At 38.6% G+C, this 22,956-nt stretch overlaps 1 protein-coding gene across 5 annotated transcripts in view; it reads right to left on the bottom strand.

The window, feature by feature from the left end:
- slmapa (sarcolemma associated protein a) overlaps window positions 1–22,956 on the bottom strand; it is an 82,241-nt gene that overhangs the window by 42,505 nt on the left and 16,780 nt on the right. For all 5 annotated transcript variants that reach the window (XM_085353377.1, XM_085353373.1, XM_085353374.1 and 2 more), the window contains exons 2-3: window positions 12,131–12,278; window positions 9,672–9,744 (exon numbers count right to left, since the gene is read on the bottom strand). In XM_085353377.1, coding sequence (XP_085209503.1) covers window positions 9,672–9,744; window positions 12,131–12,278 — 221 coding nt within the window. The remainder of the gene's footprint in view (window positions 1–9,671; window positions 9,745–12,130; window positions 12,279–22,956) is intronic.

The following is a 22,956-nucleotide window of genomic DNA, read 5'->3' as shown; positions in this document are numbered from 1 at the left end:
GGCGCGATATGGCAGCCTCGCTTCTGTCAGTCTTCCCCCAGGGCAGCAGTGGCTACAACTGTAGCTTTCCTCCACCAGTGTATGAATGTGAGAGTGAATGAATAGTGGTATTGTAAAGCGCTTTGGGTTCCTTGAAAAGCGCTATATAAATCCAATCCATTATTATTATTAGCCTTTTGCCTCTCTCTTTACCCATACATAACAGAAATATGGGTTTTTGTGATAGTTTGTAGGTTTGGATTAATGGCTTGTGTACAGTGAAGACAATGAGGTTTCTTAGATACAACAGAACATTATAATCCATCTTCTTCATTTTGACCATTTGAAACCCTGATCCAGGCACCAAAAATGTTTAAAAAAAAAAACAAAAAACAAACAAACACGTAAATAAGCCAAGATAACTGTCCTTTAAAGAAACTACACCTTCAGGTCATTAAACTGCACTGCTTGCAGTTTTGGCACTTACATTTTTTGTACGTTTTCTCTTTTGCCAATTCATGACCAAAAAGCCTTTTTTAATGAGAGTTCACATACCAAACTTTACTACAGTTTTTACTTGTTCCCCTGCTTGTTTTACAGAGAAGAATATTTTATGTATCAGGGGATATTTTGGGCATGTTTTGCAAGAAATTTAAATATAAAAAATAAATATGGGAATTCCTGTTATACAGGTCTGTTTATGGCAACATAAATAGACCTTGAATCATTTGCTAATAGGCTGTTTGTTGTCATTCAGCTACATCATGCTAGCAGATTAAGCCTTTAAAGGTGAGCAGACACCTGTTTTCTCAGGTGTGATTTAACATTTTTCTATTCAAGTTCCTACAATAAAGGCAAGTTAAACTCAAGTAAAGTTAAACTGAGGAGTTTGTCATATTTCAGGCCTGCTTACAAAACAAAATGACTACATCAGAAGTTAATAAAGGGTGGTCTCTGGCTGTGCAGCTACCCTTGGAAAAATGGAGAAACTTTTCTAATGGTCGTCAAACCATGTCTTTATTGATATATACTGAGAGGTCAAAACTCATCATTAAGAGTAAATGTCATCTTCATAGGGGAAGGAGTTAACATCATCACAGTTAAGTTTGCAGTTACAATGTGTCTCTCCAACTAATAAAAACACATCTATTTAACTGATTCCATTAATTTGGATAATTGGGGTACATTTACTTCAGCTTGAAGGCATTTTATTTATCAAGTTACCAGAAAGAACAAGAAAAGATTGCTATCCACTCAATGCCAGGAAAAACAATTACTTTAAACTTTTCTTCTTTCATTGGTATTGTTTTTTTCTTTTAATTGTATTTCATGTAATTTACTTTATTTATCCAAGAAAGTTAGGAAATTATTATGTCACAGCAGCTAAAGCAAATAACTCATAACAAAAACAACACAACTGAAAGTCGAATAGCTCATTAAACTAAATATTATCAATAACGTAAAAACAATTATAAAAAAAGAGCATGACTGAACAGTAAAAATACAGTATTTAGATAAATCTCTTAATCACAATCTGATTAAGCAATTATGCCTTCTCTTAATAAGCAAATAAAAAAAAAGTACAGTAAACATGCAGGACAAAAATTTATTGTACAAAGATCAGGAAGGATCAGAGGCCGGTTCAGGGGATTCAAGAGGCTCTGCAGCAGTTATTTACAGCAGATTCTGACTGCATCAAGAAAATTACTCATTTCCAGTCATCAAATACTGCCTGCACAGACCAGACCAGCATGGCTCCAAAGCAACACATTTTTAAAAAGATGGAACAATATCTACGCCATCACATGATCTAATTTCACAGCTCTTCAACTGTGGCTCACAAGAACATCAAGTCTGCCTACACGGACACACAAAGTGCAGAGCAGAGCAACAGGAAAACAAAAAGGCTGAGTGTTTTGCATGCAGTCCAGCAAAAGGCTGCCAGTAGTTTCCATCTGCAGCATACTCACATGTTTTTAAAACAGTGCGGGAGAACATTTCATTCTGTCACAAACATAGCTCTACATGGTCATCTATTACTTACTAAAATATGTCTGCAGCACAGACTATTAAAAAAAAAAAACACACAAAAAAAACCCAAACGTGGTTGAGGGAAATTCTGGATCAAAAGACTGCTTTTACATCAAAGTTTTAACAATTAATTTATTAGTGGGACATTTTTTTTTTTTTACAAAGTAAACAAGGAAGCGTAAAAGCCTGATTCATTGATTCCTTCTTTTCTGTTGTTTCTTTATGTTCTCGTCAATATTGTGCTATTTTATTATACTATAAAAACAGTCCTCGCAATTTAAAGCATAGTCTTTTATTGAAAACTCAATCTTTTGTTCACCTTTTTTCTTTTAAAGGGGATTTTGTAGATTTGTTTGTAGATTTATTTGAATTTATTTAAGGTGAAACTAGAGATAGATCCATTGATTAGACATTCGGCAGCAACACAATTGTACGTTTAAAAACAGTTAATAACACCAGTTAATAACATTCTCAAAGTGGGAGTAAATAGCATAGAGAGGTGTGACACAAGAGTTTGAACTGAACATTACGAAATGTTATCTAGATAAAGAAGTCAGCTGCAGGATAACAAAACTGACATTTTATCTTGACCAAAAACTCAAAACCATCCTCTGCTCACTTGGGCCAATCAGTGGGATGGATCCGTCCACGATTATCTCAAGTCTTATCATAGATGTGATGGAACAATTCACATAAAAGGTTACAAGACAAAATAGTTGATAGGTGGATTTCTTTGGTTCAGTGATAGATAGGGATGGGTATTGATAAGATTTTCACGATTCCGATTCCATTTTCGATTCTGTTTAACGATTCGATTCTTTATCGATTCTCTTATTGATTCTTTTTTTTTTTTTTTTTTTAAAGGAGAACACTAAGGTCGATTAGCTTAGAACTTTGTTTTATATCTTCTCTTTGAACAAGATAGAAATTTAGGAGTAACATGGCCTTACAAACCCAACAGTGAGATCTTAAGAGATCTAGCCTATGGCTCTTCAATGGGGTGTCACAGGGTCCCCAAGAAAAAAAATTGTAAATGTAAAATAATAAAATAAATATTCTCCTGTAGCAATAACAAAGTATAACATAAATTATTCTGTAGCAATTACAGAATATCCAGTAATATCCCTGCCTACAATTAAACACATTCACTTACCGAAAATCGGGGCATCTGCTGTGGCAAATGGGTTCAAGCCTTTGACCACAAACTTAGTCACTGCTCGGTGACATTCATCTATCCTGGCCTGAAAGGAGACGCTACCAGACTGCAGCGAGAACTGCCAGCATCTGAGCCAGCCAGACTCTGTCTGTCTCTCTCATCATGGTCACCTAAATGCACAGTAATGGCAGGTTTTGTAATAAGGCAGATTGCGCTAACATAATATGCACTGTTAGTTGATTATTTACCTGCCGCATTAACGGGGGAGGATGTGCAAACGTTACCGCTACTGCTGGTTTGAGATTCACGAGTCCGGAGCGGAATTAAAAACACGACATTCATTTAAGGTCATCGCGTGTTTTGTGAGCAAATGCTTTTGCATATTCGTAGTGTTTCCTCCCTTAAATGAAATGTCTACTTGCAAGTTGCCCTGTTGTCATCCGTTCTCGTAAAGTATAATCAAACTTTTGAGCGTTTGAGCCGCCGTGTTTCCTGCCAGGTAAATGACGCTCCGCAACGTGATGACGTCATTTGGGGCGACTGGAATCGTTAAGGGAATCGTTTGCAAAAATGGCAAACAATTCCTTGGAATTGAAACAGTGGGAACCGGTTCTCAGCAAGAACCGGTTTTCGATACCCATCCCTAGTGATAGAAAAAAATGTATTGTACACACAGCACATTTCTCTTCCACCTCTAATAGGTTTGATATTGCTCTTCATCTCTGTTGCACTGGCCTTTTGATATGTCTCACTGGTGTAAAGCTTCCAAGACCCATGTATTTCCACTGTCAGTGAAGAAAAAGAAAAAAACCATTGGAGTGGTAATCCCATTTTTTTTTTGTTAACCATAAAAAACGTCAGGAAAGTATTTAAAAATACTAAACCCCTGGCCTCAATACAGTCCCCCTAACCAGCATTTCACCGCAGGAAGTGCAGGCAATAAATTTAAACTCTGGGCCTCCAACGGGCTTAAAAGGATTCCAGATCAGGAGGACAGCATCAGGAGATTAACCTTAGAGATTACACTTTTGATAATGAGCAGGTTGTTTCTGAAGCGATAATGTAAAATGCCAAGAATAAAAAAAGTATAAAGAAGCTCTCTACACAGCTGCCACATCAGCTTTAAGAAACCCAACAGTGACCTGTACAAACAACCAATCAGGTCCCTTTTTAGATTTCCAGCTTTAGTTCATTTTAGTTTTGTTGGCAACATATAGTCCAATTTCATCTCGAGTGGTAAAACAAATAAAAATACTGCACACAAACATTCAGTATCCATTTAACCACAGCCTGAGCGGGCTTTTAAAAAAAATGACCAGAGTTTAATCAACAAGTCTTGCTGCACATGTGTTAAAATTTATAGAGCAAACATTCCTATGCGAGTTAATATGGAACTAAAACTAACAACATCTAGAAAATACTTCAGTTCCAGTACTCTGTAACAATGCTGGCATCCACACACCAGGAACAGCAATGACTTCACTGAATTTTAATATTTTGCAAAGCTAGTTTTAGTTTCCACCAATTACTTTTTACACACACAGACTTTAAATGCCTGTGGTTCCCAGGTATAATATGTATTCGGAAGGGCTCCATCTTCATCACCTTAAACTGCAGCTGGTAACTGTATTAGTTGTCCTTGCTGCCTATCCCAACCACAACCAGCATCAAGTGGAGAACTGGCTCATGTGCGCTGAGGTCATTAACAAAACAACACAAAACAATGCTACCCGCAGACCAAGATGGTGGATCTGAAGTCTGTCTACGAGCTGAGAAATCAAAGATGCATCTAATTAATAACTGTCACAAACAATATAAACTATTATTCATTAATTTATAAAAGAAAGCACAGGTTGGTCGAACGGTCACACAGAGAGCCACTTCCCCTGTCACCACCACATACAGAAATTCAATGAGAAACACTGAACAGATACAATCAGCAGCTGCAGCGACACACTGTTGTTTAGACACAAACTTTAGGTCATGGTACTATTTGACTTTAAAGCTCTGTAAATATCAAAAGCATGAAAACAGTCCGACCAGTGTTGCCCAGAAACCTGCCTGAAATTCTGGACCTCAAAGACCTTACCTGGGAGGTATTCTCCTCGTACGTCAGGTAGTGATTTGTCACAGGCCAAAGTTCACCTTTCAGCTAATACCTCACCCTGACTATTCTGAGAAATGCCTGCCCCCCTCCACAGCTTCTAACTTTTACTTCATTTCTCTTCTGGTTTCAGAGGAAGCAGCTGATTCTTCTCTACTTTTCCACGGAGCGCATGAAGTCTAAGACTAACTTGCTTTCTTCGTCTCTCCGCTCCTCCCCTCTGAACAAACAGCTGAGTTTCTTCCTTTAACTTGTGCAAGGTACTGTAGCTCCACCCCTCCTGGCACTCACTGTGAGGAAACACTCCTCTCTGCTGCAACTATGACTCTTCACTACCTTTATCATCTTGTGGGAGGTCAAAGGTAGCCTGGATAAATCACTTGGCAACTGATTTATCATCTTTAATCCCAACCTATTTTTGAGCTGACATTTTATTGTCCTGCTCACCTGGCTGGAAGAGCAGTGAATCTGAAAATGAAACACCCCCATTAACCACATGACCACAAGTATGCGTGAGTGTTTTACGGAAATACGGACAGCAGTAACAGACTGATAGGGGAAACAAAGAAGTACTATTGTTGTGATCAAAACAATGACACGAGACGCATGCACAGGCCAGACTTTAATAATTCATAGCTCAATGTTTACCTTATAAAATTAACTTTCATTATTTTAAAGAAGTAGTTCAACAGAGCAATGCAGGAACACTAACACACAACTTGCTCGAATTTATTCTTTGGATCTGTATGTGTTTTTCTGTGTCTCACCACATAAACAATATTGTGGGAAAAAAAGACTTCACAAAGGCAGAAAACTGCTGATCCTCACTTACAAACATTTCTGGCCACAAGTCATCCAGTGAGGTCACAACAGGTGTTTTAGATTAGATGGAAGACCGAATAATAAGGAAACACTCCCACGTTGTTACCTCCTATTTTAAATGAACTATAATTGAAGCGGCTCCAGGGAGCTGTGCTGTTCAGAGGACTTTATGGAGACTTCTGAGCATCAAACAGCAATAAAACTCAATACATTTTCATTGATCTATAAAAAGTATTTAATATTATAGAGAAAATGTTTAGAGTAAGAGATGACGGCTAAATAGTTATCAGTATGTGGAAATGGATACTGCTGAAAAATACTTATGGGGAAGCACAAAGTCCAGTCCTGTGCCTCATATGTTTTATATTATATAATAATGACATTGTCAGTTATCAAAACTACTTTATTTGTCAACAACACTAATTTACATCACTGTGGGCAAAGTCTAGCACAGATTATGTAAACAAAGTTTTCACATTACTAAAAAATTTTTATTAATGTTTATTTAGTGGTTGTTTGAAATTAGAAATGCAGTATCAATGTGGAGAAAGGGGATATTAAATAAAGATGTAAATCTGAAAATGGTTCAGTTTGGGGAGTATCTTTAAAGGGTTATAAGGAGAGTGGAGTTCATTATATAGATAAAGATGTTCATAAAATAAAATTGAAGCATAGTTATGGTTATGAAACTGTCGTTTTTCGTCTTCTGTGCATTTTCTTTGGTCTTTGGGTTTTTTAAATGAAATTTAGTTCTAAACGTGCTGCTATATAAAAAGTGTAATTTGCCTTCTTTCTATTTGATTAATTTCTTTCTTGTGGACATTTGTCACTATCAAAGTTTTCAAAGACCCAGCTTTGGTTTAATGTAAAATTGCAAACACAGTAACCATCTTTATAAAGCTGTAGGCAGATCTCCAGAAAGCTAATTCTAATACCAGGGAGCTGAGACATTCTTCAGCTATTAATAAATCTTCTGACATCCCTCCCCTTCAGCAGCACTCTAGAGACAGAGTCCAACTGTTAGTTAAATAAGAAGAGCTGTTTGATTAAAGGAAATGGTAAAAAAAAAAAAAAAAAGTGAAATTTGACCTGTTGGAGGTAAAAAAAAAATGTCAAATGTGGTCCTGAGACAGAAGGTAGCATCATTGCTCTGTAAGTCTATGATGCCGTAATTGTTTGTTTTGTTTTTGTTTTCTTTCCTGCCTGTCCCGTTTGGTTCTTTTGCCATCAGAATTATTGTCTAAAGGCAAAGAAAGATGCCCAACGGATTTACTTTGCCAAATGGACAATCCCGGCCTTGCCGTATTGGTCTATTTGATTCACCTTTGCTTTTATTGTTTATTTTATTTTCACTTGCTACACATGGGACAGACATGACTGGGGGAAAGAAAAGGGAGAGAGAAAGAGAGGTAGGGAAAGAAAAACAGCGGGGGAGAGGAACTATGATAAAGGGCAAAAAACAAAAACCAACACAACAAACAGACAAAAAATGCTGTAATTGTTCCCGTAATATTCCAATATATTGGGAATATAATATCAGATGCTGAAGGTCAAAGGTCAAACTAGAGACTACAGTCGTTTCCCCACAGAACATGTTGGACGCTTCTTTAGATCTCAGGTAAGCACCATTCACTTTCATGCATTATTGACCATGTGGATAAAATACTACCGTTGGTGTTAATTGATGGACTTCTTAAACCTGTGCTGAACTACAATCCAAACCTGCACATCTGAAAATAAACCAGGACAATTCTGTTACGGCCTTTTTATTTTACTCAGTTTTCGTGTGGGGGCTTGTGTATGTTACTCCCCTCCTGCCGCCTAGCAGAGGGGGTCGTAACAATTCATCACAACTCACCACTAAAATACCACACATCTGCAGTGACAGAGAGACAAGGGAAAAAATTACAGAGACTGAAATGATTTTGTTCCTGTGCAAAGACATACTAGAAACCAGAAAGTGACTGATGATCACTTGTTCAAAAAGCAAAATTACTCATAATTTCAAATCAGAATCCTGGTAACTAATATCTGATGTCTCACAAATGTCTTAATGGATTATTCCATCCAGGTTATTTTTATATTCCAATTCTTATTGATTTCACTTCCTAGTTGTGCATCAGAATCTTCACTTTGTGAAGCTTTGTTTGTGACAAAAAGCAGTTGTAAATGAAAAGCCGTCTTTCCAGGTTGGGAAAAATGTATCACACAATGTCCAAATTTGGATAAACAGTCAAAGTAAGCTCTAAATGCATCCCAAGACCTCAGCTTTATTCATTAGACAAGTGTGTGGCCTGTCATCTAGAGATTTAAACATTTGATTTCAGTAGTTGTCAGTAGTAATGCTACGTGGTTACTTAAACAAAATATTCATATTATACTAAGTAGAAAACCAGTTAACTACCAGAGGTGACATGTTATGTAGCCACATGGCACAAGGTAGGAGCCCCTCTCTTTCAGTGACAAGAAGTTCAGTGTCAGAGCAAACTGAAATAAAACCACTTGACCACAGCAGTGTTTTCCGGTCCTCTGTGTGGAAGGAAGTGCTAGCACTGCTAACATTAGCTAGACTTGGCAAACTAATCTTAAAGTCCTGCACGTGTGACAACATGAAAGTGCCGCACATTTTAGCAACATGTAAAATACAGTTTGATTCCTGAAGAACGTGATTAACAGTTACAAATAGATCTCAAACACACACATTTTTAGGAACAATAGTCGATCATTAGATTGGGCTTGTTTGAATTATTTGTGAATGTTTTCATACTGTTAACAACTAATTCTTGGTGTCCTTTAGTTTTGCAACCCAGCTTTTTGTTTTCTAGCACAGACAGCATGAACAAACCAGACCCAAGACTCCGGTCAGCGTGGCTGATGGGTTTACCAGACTGGAAGCTGAGCAGCATGGCAGCATATGGCACTGCCCAACACAGCACTGAGCCCCAGTAACACTAATGCACACGTCCAGCCAATTACAAACACACAGACACGCAAGTGGGACTCTGAGTACAGTAGGAAGTTCCATGCTGGGTCAGCGGCTGGTCAGCTACAGCCCATTTAACACAAACACACACAAAGAAAGGCAAAGATACATGTAAACACTCAGCATGAGTCAATATAAGAAAAATGGGGGGGGGACCCTAAAACTCAAATGAACAGTTGATTCAAAAGGTTATTACACAGGCCAGAATTATTAACACACACTCGCAGACCCTTATCCTCAGCTCATTAACTGCCCTCATCGTCAACTAGACTGATAATAATCACATCACTACACAAGCAGAAATTGTGTGTGTGTGTGTGTGTGTGTGTGTGTGTGTGTGTGTGTGTGTGTGTGTGTGTGTGTGTGTGTGTGTGTGTGTGAGAGAGAAAGCATTTAACCTTAACCAGACAACCATTAAATCAGCAACAACATCTGGTTAAGTCTGTATCAGTATACTTTTGCTTTAATGAGCAGCAATAAATCCCAATTTTTCAGAAGAATGTGTAGTGTAGAAACTGTAGAAAGCTTTGTTAAAAAATATAGTCTGTTATTACTACATAAACAAATCTTCATGGATCAATGTGAGTGGTGCTTACTCGCTTCGTCGGCGTGCCTCCATCCCATCAGGTAGGAAGAGTTTGATTGTTGACACGATGCAGCCATGGGTGACTGCAGACAAAAAGAGAAAAGACACTTCAATATTGTTCATATGAAGAAAACGAAATAAAACAGAGCAGAATGTTTACATATACAAAGTCCTGGATCATCAGCGAATATAGAGACTCTAGAGAATCCATGTCAAACATGCATCCCGGGCTGACTATGTGTCAAAGTTCCTAATTTTTAAGGAAAAGATTTCTGCCTTTCTGGCCCATATTAACAAATCCTATGAGGTATCAAATTTCATATTATTGAAGGTTTTCTGATATAATTAGGTATGGTTCAGAGTAATCACCAGTAGCTCACGAGTAAAAGGCAATTTTTTCACCAGTAGCTGCAGAGCTGTTGTATTACCACTACCTTCAGCCCTGTTGAAGATTATTCCACAGATTGTCAAACACATGGTGAGTCAGTGCCTGAGTGTTTGAGCGTATGTTGCTTCTTTCTGGGGCTGTGCGATATGACCAAAATCTCATATCCCGATATAAGACCTCTATCATCCCGATAACGATATAAATCACAAAAATGTTACACTTTCTGAAAATTCTGTGAATCTCGGGCAGCTTGACTTGCGTGAAGTGTTTTCAGCTGGGCGTCGTGTACATGGAGTCGAATGTTTTAACCAATGCATGAAACTATACATTTTTAGACATAAGTTGTAATGGCCGCCATTTTCTTTGTGAGTATTTATTACACGGCATGCTGCGGGGAAAAGCCTGTTCTAACGTTTGAATCTAAGGTTTATTTTTTAGCACCTGACGGCTCTTTTTTGCTTCTCATCCGTAAACACTATGCATACTCTTTCACGTGATTCAGTTTATTTTAAAAAGTCTCAACAGGATCTTGAGCTTTATTCTGAAAGGTTTATGTGGAAAATAAACAAGCAGACACGCAATGGTTTTGCCGTCGCTGTTGTTAACGACAACGTGTAGAATAGAATAGAATAGAATAATCCTTTAATTGTCCCACAAGGGGAAATTTGGTTGTAACAGCAGCCAGAAAGACACACATACAACAAACAGTACACAGGACACAGAACAGAAACAGACACAATTTTTCTTACATATTTACAAAAACAGGCGCTTGTCCGTCCATAGTGTGGTTATATTAAATATAAGAGAAAGAGAGAACTTTAAGAAATTAATATAGCCACTACAGTGACCATCAAAACGGTGAAAAAAATAAAATATTGCCATAAACAGTAACTGCTACCAGGTCAAGCTTGTGTCCTGTGTGTCACAACAAAGAAGTGGTTTGTTTTGAGCTAAATAAAAGCACACGTGCTGTAGTGCCTGGATCAGCATGTGAGCTGACTGTGTGCAGAGGCACACAGATGGACAGAAAAGAGGGAGTCACATGGAGGGACTGGGATTTTTAGATCAGGTCATCCTGAACCATGCCTTAGTTATGCGACAGACTCAGGTGGCTGGGGGACTTCCCATGATGCACTGAGCATTTCTTCTTTACTCCCGTCTTTTCACTAACTGTACGATAACATGCCACTATCATCTCTATTCTTGTCCGTTTTCTCTTTTCCCTCCTCTCACCCCACAACTGGCCACAGAAGATCCTGCCCCTCCCCAAGTCTGGTTCTGTTTGAGGTCTCTTCCTGTTAAAAGAGATTTCTTCCTCCTCGCTCTTGTAGGGGATCATTTGATTGTTGGTGTTCTCTTTCTCATAATTGATGGGGTTCTTATAGTACAAAGCAACTTAAGACAACTATTGTTGTGAAGGGGTAGTGTTAATAGAATAAATACATATCCTATTTCCAGTATACAGAGACTAAATTTGTTTAGACACAGCTTTTTGTCGTTTTGCTTATTTTTTTAATGCATAACAACAGTTCCCAGAACACACTTCTCTAAAGCTATCGGGCTTGTCATGCATGCACTGGCGCAAATCCAGGATGTGAAAACAAAAACGTGTTTCTAGACCCTAGTGACTTATTTTCATATTGCTGATAAATTAAAGTAGTTATGAGTCTCTTCTGGTAAAACAAACTGTATATTTTTTATTATATAATTTAACTTGATATAATCTTCTAAAATCTGTAAAAAGGCATAGATCAGTCTTTTTTTTCATAACCTCTGACAGAAGTTTAATGCCTGTTGGAACTCCAGTATGAAAATGGCTTAAGTAGAGCTGAAAATCTGACCTTAATATGCGCTCTCTGGTGTGTATGTATGCATTAGCTCATATGACCAAAGCTAAATGAGCCCAGAGCCATCCTTGAAGGTTAGTCAAGTGTGATTACTTGACATGTGTGCATTATTAACTGTAAGAGTAAGGAAAAATCCTCTGTCCATTATGTATGCTGACTGAGAAGCATAAAATATGTGCTTTGCCCCATAATACATCACTGTATGTCATCATATTCCACATGTGATCTTTGTACCTTTGCGTGTGTTCTCAGTGACGTCGACGCCAAACTGGATGATGTCGCCGGAGAGGACCTCACAGGGCGGACTCTCCTCCGAGCCACGACTCAACCTCTGGCTGTTGATGAATGTCCCATTGCTGCTTTTAGTGTCTTGCAGGTAGAACTGAAACATGCAAAACAACAGGTCACAACCATGTGAAGAAAACTGACACTTATAAACAAACATGAACAGAAAACTCTAAATTGAAGAAGAGTCGAGTTAAAATAGATCCCCAGATTAAAAGAGAGAAATAAATTATGACAGGAAATATGAAGCTACGGCTCATAATGGCAGAAATTATATTTCACAACCTTTTGGTAGTATGATTTTCATATTGTCAAACAAATATTAAGTATTTATCAGTAATCAAAGCCAATTAAATAGTATATTTTTGGAAAAGAAATGTCTGCATAAACTATTTCCTTGTTTTCACCAGTGGTAGGATTTAACATGTTACCAACTACACCCTCTGGAACCTGGACACTGTTTGCTATTCACCAACAAAAACAACCAATATAAAATAAAAATGCACTACAAATGACCAGGCCTCAAACTGATAAAAACATGTACAATACAAAGCTAAATACTTGGTGTATCCAAAAAACAAAAAGAAAGCAAAAACACACACAAAATGATCTGACCCCCGTCCAATGAATTTCACCAGAACATAAAACTGAAACTCTTGACATGAACTCCCCTGGAGCAACGTGGGGTTAGACGGCACCAAAAAAAATATTCTGCTTTGTTTACCTAATTATTCATGTCACCCAACCACAACATAGCCTCACAGTTACAGAGCCACCTGTCACCATCGATGGCTGCAGTCTACCTCCTTGTAATACACAGATTTTACAATGTTGTATTACCGTATTTTTTGGACTATAAGGCGCACCGGATTATAGGGCACATTAAGCGAAACAAAACAGTCAGATAAGTCAAAATTTACTCAACCCATTCTTCTTGCTTCCTCCACTTCCGTACCATTGATTCATTAATGTTGAATTCTCTCACAGCTGCTCTATTCTATGTTGTTGCAGTATATTAATGACTAACCTCATAATGTGGATGGATTATCTCAGTTGTTCTCCTGACTGAAGTTTGGTCCGTTTACAGCATCCTGCAATGCGATTGCATTTGTCCCTTACCATTGGGAACCTTCGCGTTAACTTTTATTGACTAGAAAGAAGTTAGCGTTCATCCTGCAGCTTCACTGTGTTTATGTTATGCTAACATAGATGTGTCGCTAGCGATCACGAAGCACATCATTACATGCCAGCTAGCCCAACTTCAGTAACCCTACAAAATACACTCCTGTTTAGTTTTCTGTCTTCATTTATGTTGGAAGTGGTAGCAGTGCTGTACGTTTTAATTTTTTCAGAAATCATGTTTAGGTGGAAAATAGCGAGCGCCGTGTACCACATAAAATTGGTTCGAGGTCAATAAGCACAACCAGGATTCATACATAAGGTGCACCGGATTAAAAGGCGCACTGTTGATTTTTGAGAAAATTAAAGGATTATAAGTGCACCTTATAGTCTGAAAAATATGGTACAAGCACAGCAGCTACCCAGAGATGACCCTGGTGAGGCATAGGCACAAGGTTTTATTTTTCAGGGGAGAAAGAGGAACTCATCTTGGTTTGTAAATTCCCCACTGTAAAACCTCACAATGAGCATTATTTGCCATCAACATCTTTTTGTTTTAAACCAGAGGTGAAGAGTGAGGGACACTGGATTCTTGTATGTCAATCACAAAGTAGAGGGTAATGGGAACCACAGCCAATAGCATGTTGTGTTTAGTAAGTCTCACGGTACTTTGTGAAATAGTCAGGACACAATTTTCATCAGACCAGATGTCATATCAACTAGAGATAGACCGATCCGACATTACGTATCGGTATCGGTCCAATACTGACCTAAATTACTGGATCGGCTATCGGAGAGAAATAAAAACTGTAATCCGAGCCATTAAATATCACAAAAGCACTTCACAAAACTTGCGACATGGCAGAACTCAGCTTATAACTTTAGCACATCGGAGCAGTATGCGTCACGTGGTACAGCAGCTGTGGCGTGTGAGACCTCTCGGCGGTCTGGTTGAGCATTTGGAGCCTCGCTACCAAACCGGAATTTCATCTCTGAGAACGTTATCCCAGAGAGAAGTAAAGCAAGTGTGTAAGTTCATCTCTGAATGTTCATAAAGCATTCCCACGTTAAGCTTATGACTGCCTCTCATTCTCTCCCCCTCCCTCTCCTGCTGCTACTTCAATCATGAAACTAATCAATGATCAGCTGATCGGCTTTTCAGTCGCGAGTCCCGTCTCTCTTGTCTGTTTTTGGCCCACTTTGCATGTTTATGCTTGATAAGCTGTTGTTAGAATTTATTTAATATTACTTTCTACACCAGGATCCTTTTCTACGTAGCTGACGGCTGGTAACTGTGCAGGGGCAGGTCTAGCAAGGTTTTGCCAGGGGGGCAGGTAGGGCGTTAACAGGGAAAGGGGGAAAGAAATACTTTTCTTTCTTATTCTCATTTAAAATGTCTAGCTTTTGATAAATAATTATCTGAATCTTACACCCAAAGTTTTAATCTGATGTAAAATGTATAGAAGTCTATTACTAAATATAGTAACTATTAAGTCTAATATATACCCTAGTAAGCTATAGTACTTTTACCTTTGGGAAGGTACCATCTGTGCAGTCTGCAATTCTGTTGAAGAAAGATGTTGAATCTATTTAATTATTGTAGAAAAATAATTGATTTCTGTGCAATTTTTTTTTAACATTTATTTTTTATTTTACACGTGCATTAAATTAAAGTAGATTACGTCGATTAAGCATCACAAGGCGGGGGGGGGTTTCCCTATTCATTTATTTATGTATGTATTTATTTTTTAACCTATTAGTTAGGTTGTTTAATATTTCCGCTAAGTACTCTTTAAAATACCAGAATAGGGAGGATGGTGTAGGCTTAAGTTTATTAGATTGATCAGTATTGCTGAACTATGAAATATTTTGGGTGCAGTGTATTTTTTGCATACAGATATAACAGAATAGCTTTATTGTTTTGTTTTTTAAAACTTGAGTATGAACTTATACAAAATGCAGCAAAATATTTAAAAAACTGTTTTATTGATTAAAAAAATACACTATATCGGATTCATATCGGTATCGGTAGATATCCAAATTTATGATATCAGTATCAGACATAAAAAAGTGGTATCGTGCCATCTCTAATATCAACCGATTTGCATCCATGCACATTGATTACAGATTTTTTTGCCCCTGAAGGAGGGATGTTCGATATAACGATATATATTGGATGACGATATAAAAACGTATATCGTTTGTTTTGTGGCGTCGTAAAATAAACTCTTTACAGCAATATTTTTTCATCGTTTTGATGGTCACTGTAGTGGCTTTATTAATTTCTTAAAGTTCTCTCTTTCTCTTATATTTAATATAACCACACTACGGACGGACAAGCGCCTGTTTTTACGTGTTGTCGTTAGCAACAATGAGTGTAAAACAAGGTAACAAGTCCGCTTGTTTGTTTTCCACGTAAACCTTTCACAATAAAGCTCAAGATCCTGCTGAGGCTTTTTAAAATAAACTGAATCACGGGAAAGAGTATGCAGAGAGTTTACGGATGAGAAGAAAAACTTCACGCAAATCGAGTTGCCCGAGATTCACAGAATTTACAGAAAATATTACATTTTTGTGATTTATATCGTTGTCAGTAAATGTCTTATATCGGGATATGAGATTTTTGTCATATCGCACAGCCCTATCCTGAAGGGCAAAAAAGTTTGGAGGCTCATATCTCATGTCTTTCACAAATCAGAGATGTCATCCTCTGCTAACCATTACAAAAATGTCATACTTTAGACCACACGCCTTATAAATCGTGCAGGTTGACACCCACCAGGCCCACAAACAGACAGACATAGCTACTCTGAAATCACCCAGGGACTCCCGCAGTCCTGTTTCAAAGCTTTAAGATGACTGTTTTCATCATCACCATTTTGGCATTTTATAATCAGATGTCACAAGCGAGGGTTTGTGACAAGCAGAGGTCGATGTTTTGAGAAAATTCAGGCTTCTCCCTGTTATCCATCTTTTATATACAGTCTATATACACAGAGAACACCCATGATGGTAAACCATAAACAAGAAGCCAAAATCATGTTCGTTCATATGATTCAGGAAACCCATGCAGAATATCTTGATTGATATCAGACAGGAAACAACCAGTCAAAACAAAACACAAATTAGAGCAAACACGGATATTAACAGCTAAAATTGAAACACAAACGAGCACACACAGATAAAGGTAACACAGACACAGCAAAAATTACACACACACACACACACACACACACACACACACACACACAGATAACGATCTGATCTGGATGCCCGGGGCCTTTTTGCCTGTTGTTCCAGGAGTTTCATTCATCAGCTTTCAGCTCTCCGTCATGACTTGAAACGCTCTGTCCTACCAGAGAGAGAGGAAGGAGGGACTGAAGGAGGAAACAGCAAAAAACAAGCCACGGAGAGAGAGAGAGGCTGAGGCTGACTGGCTCACTTCGCTGTTTATCCCACTGCAGTGTGAAACGAAAAGCTAGCAATTCACACCTCATGATAGCTATACACTAACACACACACACACACACACACACACACACACACAGTTACCTCCTGTCCCCATGGTAACCTGGAGATGGGGAGGGAGGGACCTAACTATAGAGCTTTTCACCCAGCAACACCGCACACACACACACACACACACACACACACACTATGCGTCACATATGGCTCTCGCAGACTTACATTCTCACGCACATACACAGAGAAACCATGACATCATCCACCTGTGAGCTGCAGACAGCGAGTTCAGTCTGCTGACTGTGACGCCTGATTTCTCATAGAGCACCTGAGACGCGGACTTGTTTCACAACATATATTACGACATGTCACACAACCAGGAAGTAACAATAAAGCAGAGCACAGAAGCAGCAGACATGGTGAGTAAAACGGTGCCAAAGTCATATACACAGAGCACAGCAGGGATAAAAAGAAAATCGCAGCAAGAGTTTCATGAAGAAAAAAAATATGCCAAAAAAAGTTTTATATCAATATAAAATGCCACAATCCCACATGTGGGAAGTGGCGGGTAAAGTGAGGAACGTAGAACTGCTTTTGGCTCCTCCTTTATTCACAAGGGGTTGCACTTCGATCTGCACTTGCGTAGACTGATTTTTTACACTCTTTGGCCCTCAGAAGATAACACTCTCAGTTGTTTGTGTCTTGTTCTCAAACCAGGAACCTTTTGTGTACAAGGCAAATGTGTTAAACACTACACCATAGAGCCACTATACTAATGCCACTATGTTAAAAATCTAAATCTGCAAAATAATTATGTCACTAAATCTTTGAAATAAATCTTAGTAAACCTTTGTCCCCCCTTTACATCCATGTATCTATGGGGGTCATCTGGTCACGAACCAGGATGCTCAGATGTGCACCGTGTTGCTGATCTATTAAAGGTTGTTTTTGTTGTTGTTTTTAAACAATCCTAAAATTAATCATTCACCATTTGTGTGTCAACCAGCTCCAGCTTCACATTATACTGTCACAGCGCCATTTTTACTCCTTCAGTCTTTTTCTTGAAAATAACACAAGAGGTTACTTGGGCTGAATGTTGTAATACTATGTATTCACTTGCACACTCCTAAGTAGTGTCTACTTTGAGTCTTTCTTTGATTAAATTTGGTATTCAAATTTAGGAAGTACTGGGATCAAATTTCTGATATCGTCATGCATCTACCCAGAAGTAATCAAAGCAGTCTGTGAGGCATCAGCCACACTGGCCATCATCCATTTCACTGTCCTGAAAACTTTCCATAATGACTAATAAGTGGCTAACTATTAACAAATGCGTGAGTGAATGAGCCATTAGTTTATTACCAGGTCACTGAGAGGAGAAAACAGACCAGCTGGCTGTTTTAAGGCTGAATTTAAGTTTGTTGATTGGACATTTTATCTGATTTAACATTCTGAAATGAAGACACAACAAAGAAGATTCCAGAGTGACGCACTGTGGATATGAGCTGAGATTTCTTCCATGCATACCAGTATGAGAGAAGGAATTCTTTCCCAGTTTAATCAGTCTGCAAACTCAAATACCACAGAGCAGGATGAGCTACTGTCTTTTCAACTACAGTTCTGCAATCTCTTCTAAAGGGTCAAGAAACTCAAGTAGAAAATGAAAATAATGTTTGTCAAATATAATATTTGTTTAATAACATGCAGGTATATATGTTTGTGTTGTATAGAGTTGTCCACCTGCTTTGTTGGGATTTCTTGGAAAAAATAGCTATGTGTTGCGTTTTGTTGTTTGTTTAAATTTTGACAGTGCTGGTCCACAATCACCAAAAAAAGTAATAAAAAAAAAGTAATAAAAAAGTAATAATGAACATTTAAAAAGATTGATTACTAGAACAGTTTCTTCCCCCCCCCCCCCAAATCTGCACATCATCATCATATGAATGAAGCACTTTTTAAACCAGAAGCTGGACCACCAGCATTCCTGCAATACCTCCACCCACCATCAGAGCACTTCTCAGGAAAACACTGCATCCCTTTATCCTTCTATGTCTGTTCTCTCTCCATGTCCCTTTTCATCCATTAGTAGTGCCAGCTAAACAAACATCATGCTACTCCGTTTGGATTTTACTTTGCTCTTAGCTTCCAAAAACAGTACACACCATCAGCTGGCAGCTAGCCCTGCAGGCACAACAACCACTTAACCAGTCAGCAGGTCAACGCATGACACCAGTTTGTATCAACACTACAGACAGATTTAAAGAAAGTAGCAGTCACCTGATGGATAAACCCTCCCAGAATCACTCGCAGGAGTCACCCTGACTCCTGGAACAACTAAAAATAATTCCACCTTAGAGCAGGACATCCAATATTGGGATTTAATGCAAACAAGATCCAAGGTCTATGAAAATATGTATACTAACAAATAATTAGATGACCTAATCTAGTCAATACCTTAAGAAAAAATAGCAAAGATAAACCCAGACACCAAATAATAGTATTCAAGAGAAATTCCAGTGTAAATTCTTCAGTTTCCAAATCAACTAGAACATGCACATATTTGTTTCATCACTAGCACTGCAGCTCCCATACAAACAGATAAAGCGGATTATTCCTTCATTAGCAAAATATGACAAAGTACTTTTACAAAAAGCAGCACCAAACATCCATCACTGCAGGAGTCTTGGGCCAGTCAAGACACATTTCACTCTCTAGGAGGCTTGATAAACAAGTTCTTGAAATGTCAGTGCCAGTCATAAAACAGAAGCAAGGTGACTCTACCACATGCAAAAAAACTCATACAGGGTTTAAAGTGGGCCTGTTATGCTATGTTATTTCTCAAATGCTCAAATTAAACATGGCCAAAGTATCAAATAATAAAGTCAGGGTATTTACAAGTATTCCCTGTGAGCCATCAGTTACTTTAAATTTATCTAAGCCAGAGACACAATGAGAGCAATCAGTGGACAACTCTACATCAGCAAAGATGGTAGTAAAAGTTCCAGGTGAAAAGTTAAAATTTTAAGCTTTTATTAAAATCAGACTTGACTAGTAATGTTATCAATTGCATACAATTGTTTTATGTTCCAGTAGCAAAAATTTAATTTACATAGCTGGTAGGATGGCTGTCAAACAGAGGTATTATTGCACAGCCAAAGGTGTCAAACATTGTTTTGAAAAATATTGGCGCAAAGATATTTTAAACATGTAGTAAAATAAAAAACAAAAGTGAATTAGGAGATGAAATCACATATTAGAGAGCTGTGCTATAAGGTTAGATGTTAGCTATCAATCTGATGCTCAACACAGAAAGCACTGATGAGTTACAGTGGGGCAAAAAAGTATTTAGTCAGCCACCGATTGTGCAAGTTCCCCCACTTACAATGATGACAGAGGTCAGTAATTTGCACCAGAGGTACACTTCAACTGTGAGAGACAGAATGTGAAAAATAAATCCATGAATTCACATGGTAGGATTTGTAAAGAATTTATTCGTAAATTAGGGTGGAAAATAAGTATTTGGTCACCTCAAACAAGGAAAATCTCTGGCTCTCACAGACCTGTAACGTCTTCTGTAAGAAGCTTTTCTGTCCCCCACTCGTTACCTGTATGAATGGCACCTGTTTGAACTCATCATCTGTATAAAAGACACCTGTCCACAGCCTCAAACAGTCAGACTCCAAACTCCGCCATGGCCAAGACCAAAGAGCTTTCGAAGGACACCAGGAAAAGTATTGTAGACCTGCAGCAGACTGGGAAGAGTGAATCTACAATAGGCAAGCAGCTTGGTGTGAAAAAATCAACTGTGGGAGCAATCATCAGAAAATGGAAGACATACAAGACCACTGATAATCTCCCTCGATCTGGGGCTCCACGCAAGATCTCATCCCGTGGGGTCAAAATGATCATGAGAACGGTGAGCAAAGATCCCAGAACCACACGGGGGGACCTGGTGAATGACCTGCAGAGAGCTGGGACCAAAGTAACAAAGGTCACCATCAGTAACACACTACAACGGCAGGGAATCAAATCCCGCAGTGCCAGACGTGTTCCGCTGCTGAAGCCAGTGCATGTCCAGGCCCGTCTGAAGTTTGCCAGAGAGCACATGGATGATACAGCAGAGGATTGGGAGAATGTCATGTGGTCAGATGAAACCAAAGTAGAACTTTTTGGTATAAACTCAACTCGTCGTGTTTGGAGGAAGAAGAATACTGAGTTGCATCCCAAGAACACCATACCTACTGTGAAGCATGGGGGTGGAAACATCATGCTATGGGGCTGTTTTTCTGCCAAGGGGACAGGACGACTGATCCGTGTTAAGGACAGAATGAATGGGGCCATGTATCGTGAGATTTTGAGCCAAAACCTCCTTCCATCAGTGAGAACTTTGAAGATGAAACGAGGCTGGGTCTTCCAACATGACAATGATCCAAAACACACCGCCCGGGCAACAAAGGAGTGGCTCCGTAAGAAGCATTTAAAAGTCCTGGAGTGGCCTAGCCAGTCTCCAGACCTCAACCCCATAGAAAATCTGTGGCGGGAGTTGAAAGTCCGTGTTGCTCGGCGACAGCCCCAAAACATCACTGCTCTTGAGAAGATCTGCATGGAGGAATGGGCCAAAATACCAGCTACTGTGTGTGCAAACCTGGTAAAGACCTATAGTAAACGTTTGACCTCTGTTATTGCCAACAAAGGTTATGTTACAAAGTATTGAGTTGTATTTTTGTTATTGACCAAATACTTATTTTCCACCCTGATTTACGAATAAATTCTTTACAAATCCTATCATGTGGATTCATGGATTGTTTTTTCACATTCTGTCTCTCACAGTTGAAGTGTACCTCTGGTGCAAATTACTGACCTCTGTCATCATTTTAGGTGGGGGAACTTGCACAGTCGGTGGCTGACTAAATACTTTTTTGCCCCACTGTACATGTAGCTGACCAGCCAGCAATGCCTCTCTCTCTCTGTCACTTTTCCCCACCCATCTACCCTAATACTGCTAGCCCAAGTTCAGAGGAGGACTGCAGCTTTGAGATGAGTGATAGTGGTGCAGCAGTGCTTGCACTACAAAACCAGGCTCAGATAGAGGCTTGCTGCACCTTCCTTCATATGGAGGGAAAGGGGGCACGACTGTTGTTTACATTCAACAGTTTCCTATAGGCTGACTACTTCTTGTTGGTCCTGGTTTAGGATATTGAGAGATCTGTGCTTTAATTCAGACATCTGTAACAGCATTATTTAGATTATTTAGATTAAAGTGTACGTTTTTAAGGCACATACACAACTGTGCTACCGTGCAAATTAATTATGTTTGAGAAAGGCAAGGAAGTGCATACTCTGCATGTGAGTGTGTAGTCTGGGCTTTAACTGTCTATGAGCACAGAAGCCCCGCCTACAAATGAATGAATGAATGAATGAAGTAACCATCGTTTTATTTATTTGTTTTAAACACACACATCTTTGTTCTCTACAAGTTCCACGTTGACAGTGATACGTTTTTTTGGCACTGATCTGAAGTCCTAGTACTCTGACATTCTTGATATAGAGTCAGAGCCAAGATTTACTTAAACGCTTTTTAAACAGCACTATGTATCTGACATTGTAAGCTGTAATCTGAAACACCTGATTATATTTAAATATTTTTAAAAAGTCCTTGTTGAAAAAAAGTGTTTGATAATCTTAAATTATTGATAAGATATGAGTTATAGATTAGCTGGCAGGATACAAGTCTTAAAACTGATGTGATGCAATCAAATGGAGAGAAGATATGTCACCGTGTTTGTGTACTACAGCAGCATCAACGCCACACTGAGGTGTACCTCAGTAATACTAGTTGGCTAGACCCATGGCAGACCAGACAAGCATTCATTGGCGTCATCTGAATAATTGGTTATCAGTCACATTTGTAAGTCTACTTTAAAAAGACTTTAGGTCCAATCCTGAAACAAACCGTGGCTGAACTATGGAGCTCGTTTCACTTAACAACAACAACAACAACAACGACAACGACAACTTCTCGAGGTTATTGCAGCAAAGTTTTTATTGTAGCCTTTTCCAACAGTCTGATCCAGGATTTTTTATTTTTTTATTTTTTATAATTATCTCTTTTATTGGGACAGCTGTTGAACATAACAGTAGTTTGCCTTTTTACACTTTCTTTGCTGTCACATTTTAACTTATAATTGAAAAAT

Source organism: Diplotaxodon limnothrissa, linkage group LG5 (genome assembly GCF_057381915.1).
Source record: "Diplotaxodon limnothrissa isolate DT_005_m linkage group LG5, D_limnothrissa_male_GT1.1, whole genome shotgun sequence".
NCBI lineage: Eukaryota > Metazoa > Chordata > Actinopteri > Cichliformes > Cichlidae > Diplotaxodon > Diplotaxodon limnothrissa.
The sequence above is the reverse complement of the archived record's forward strand: the minus strand, read 5'-3'. Positions and strand labels throughout refer to the sequence as shown.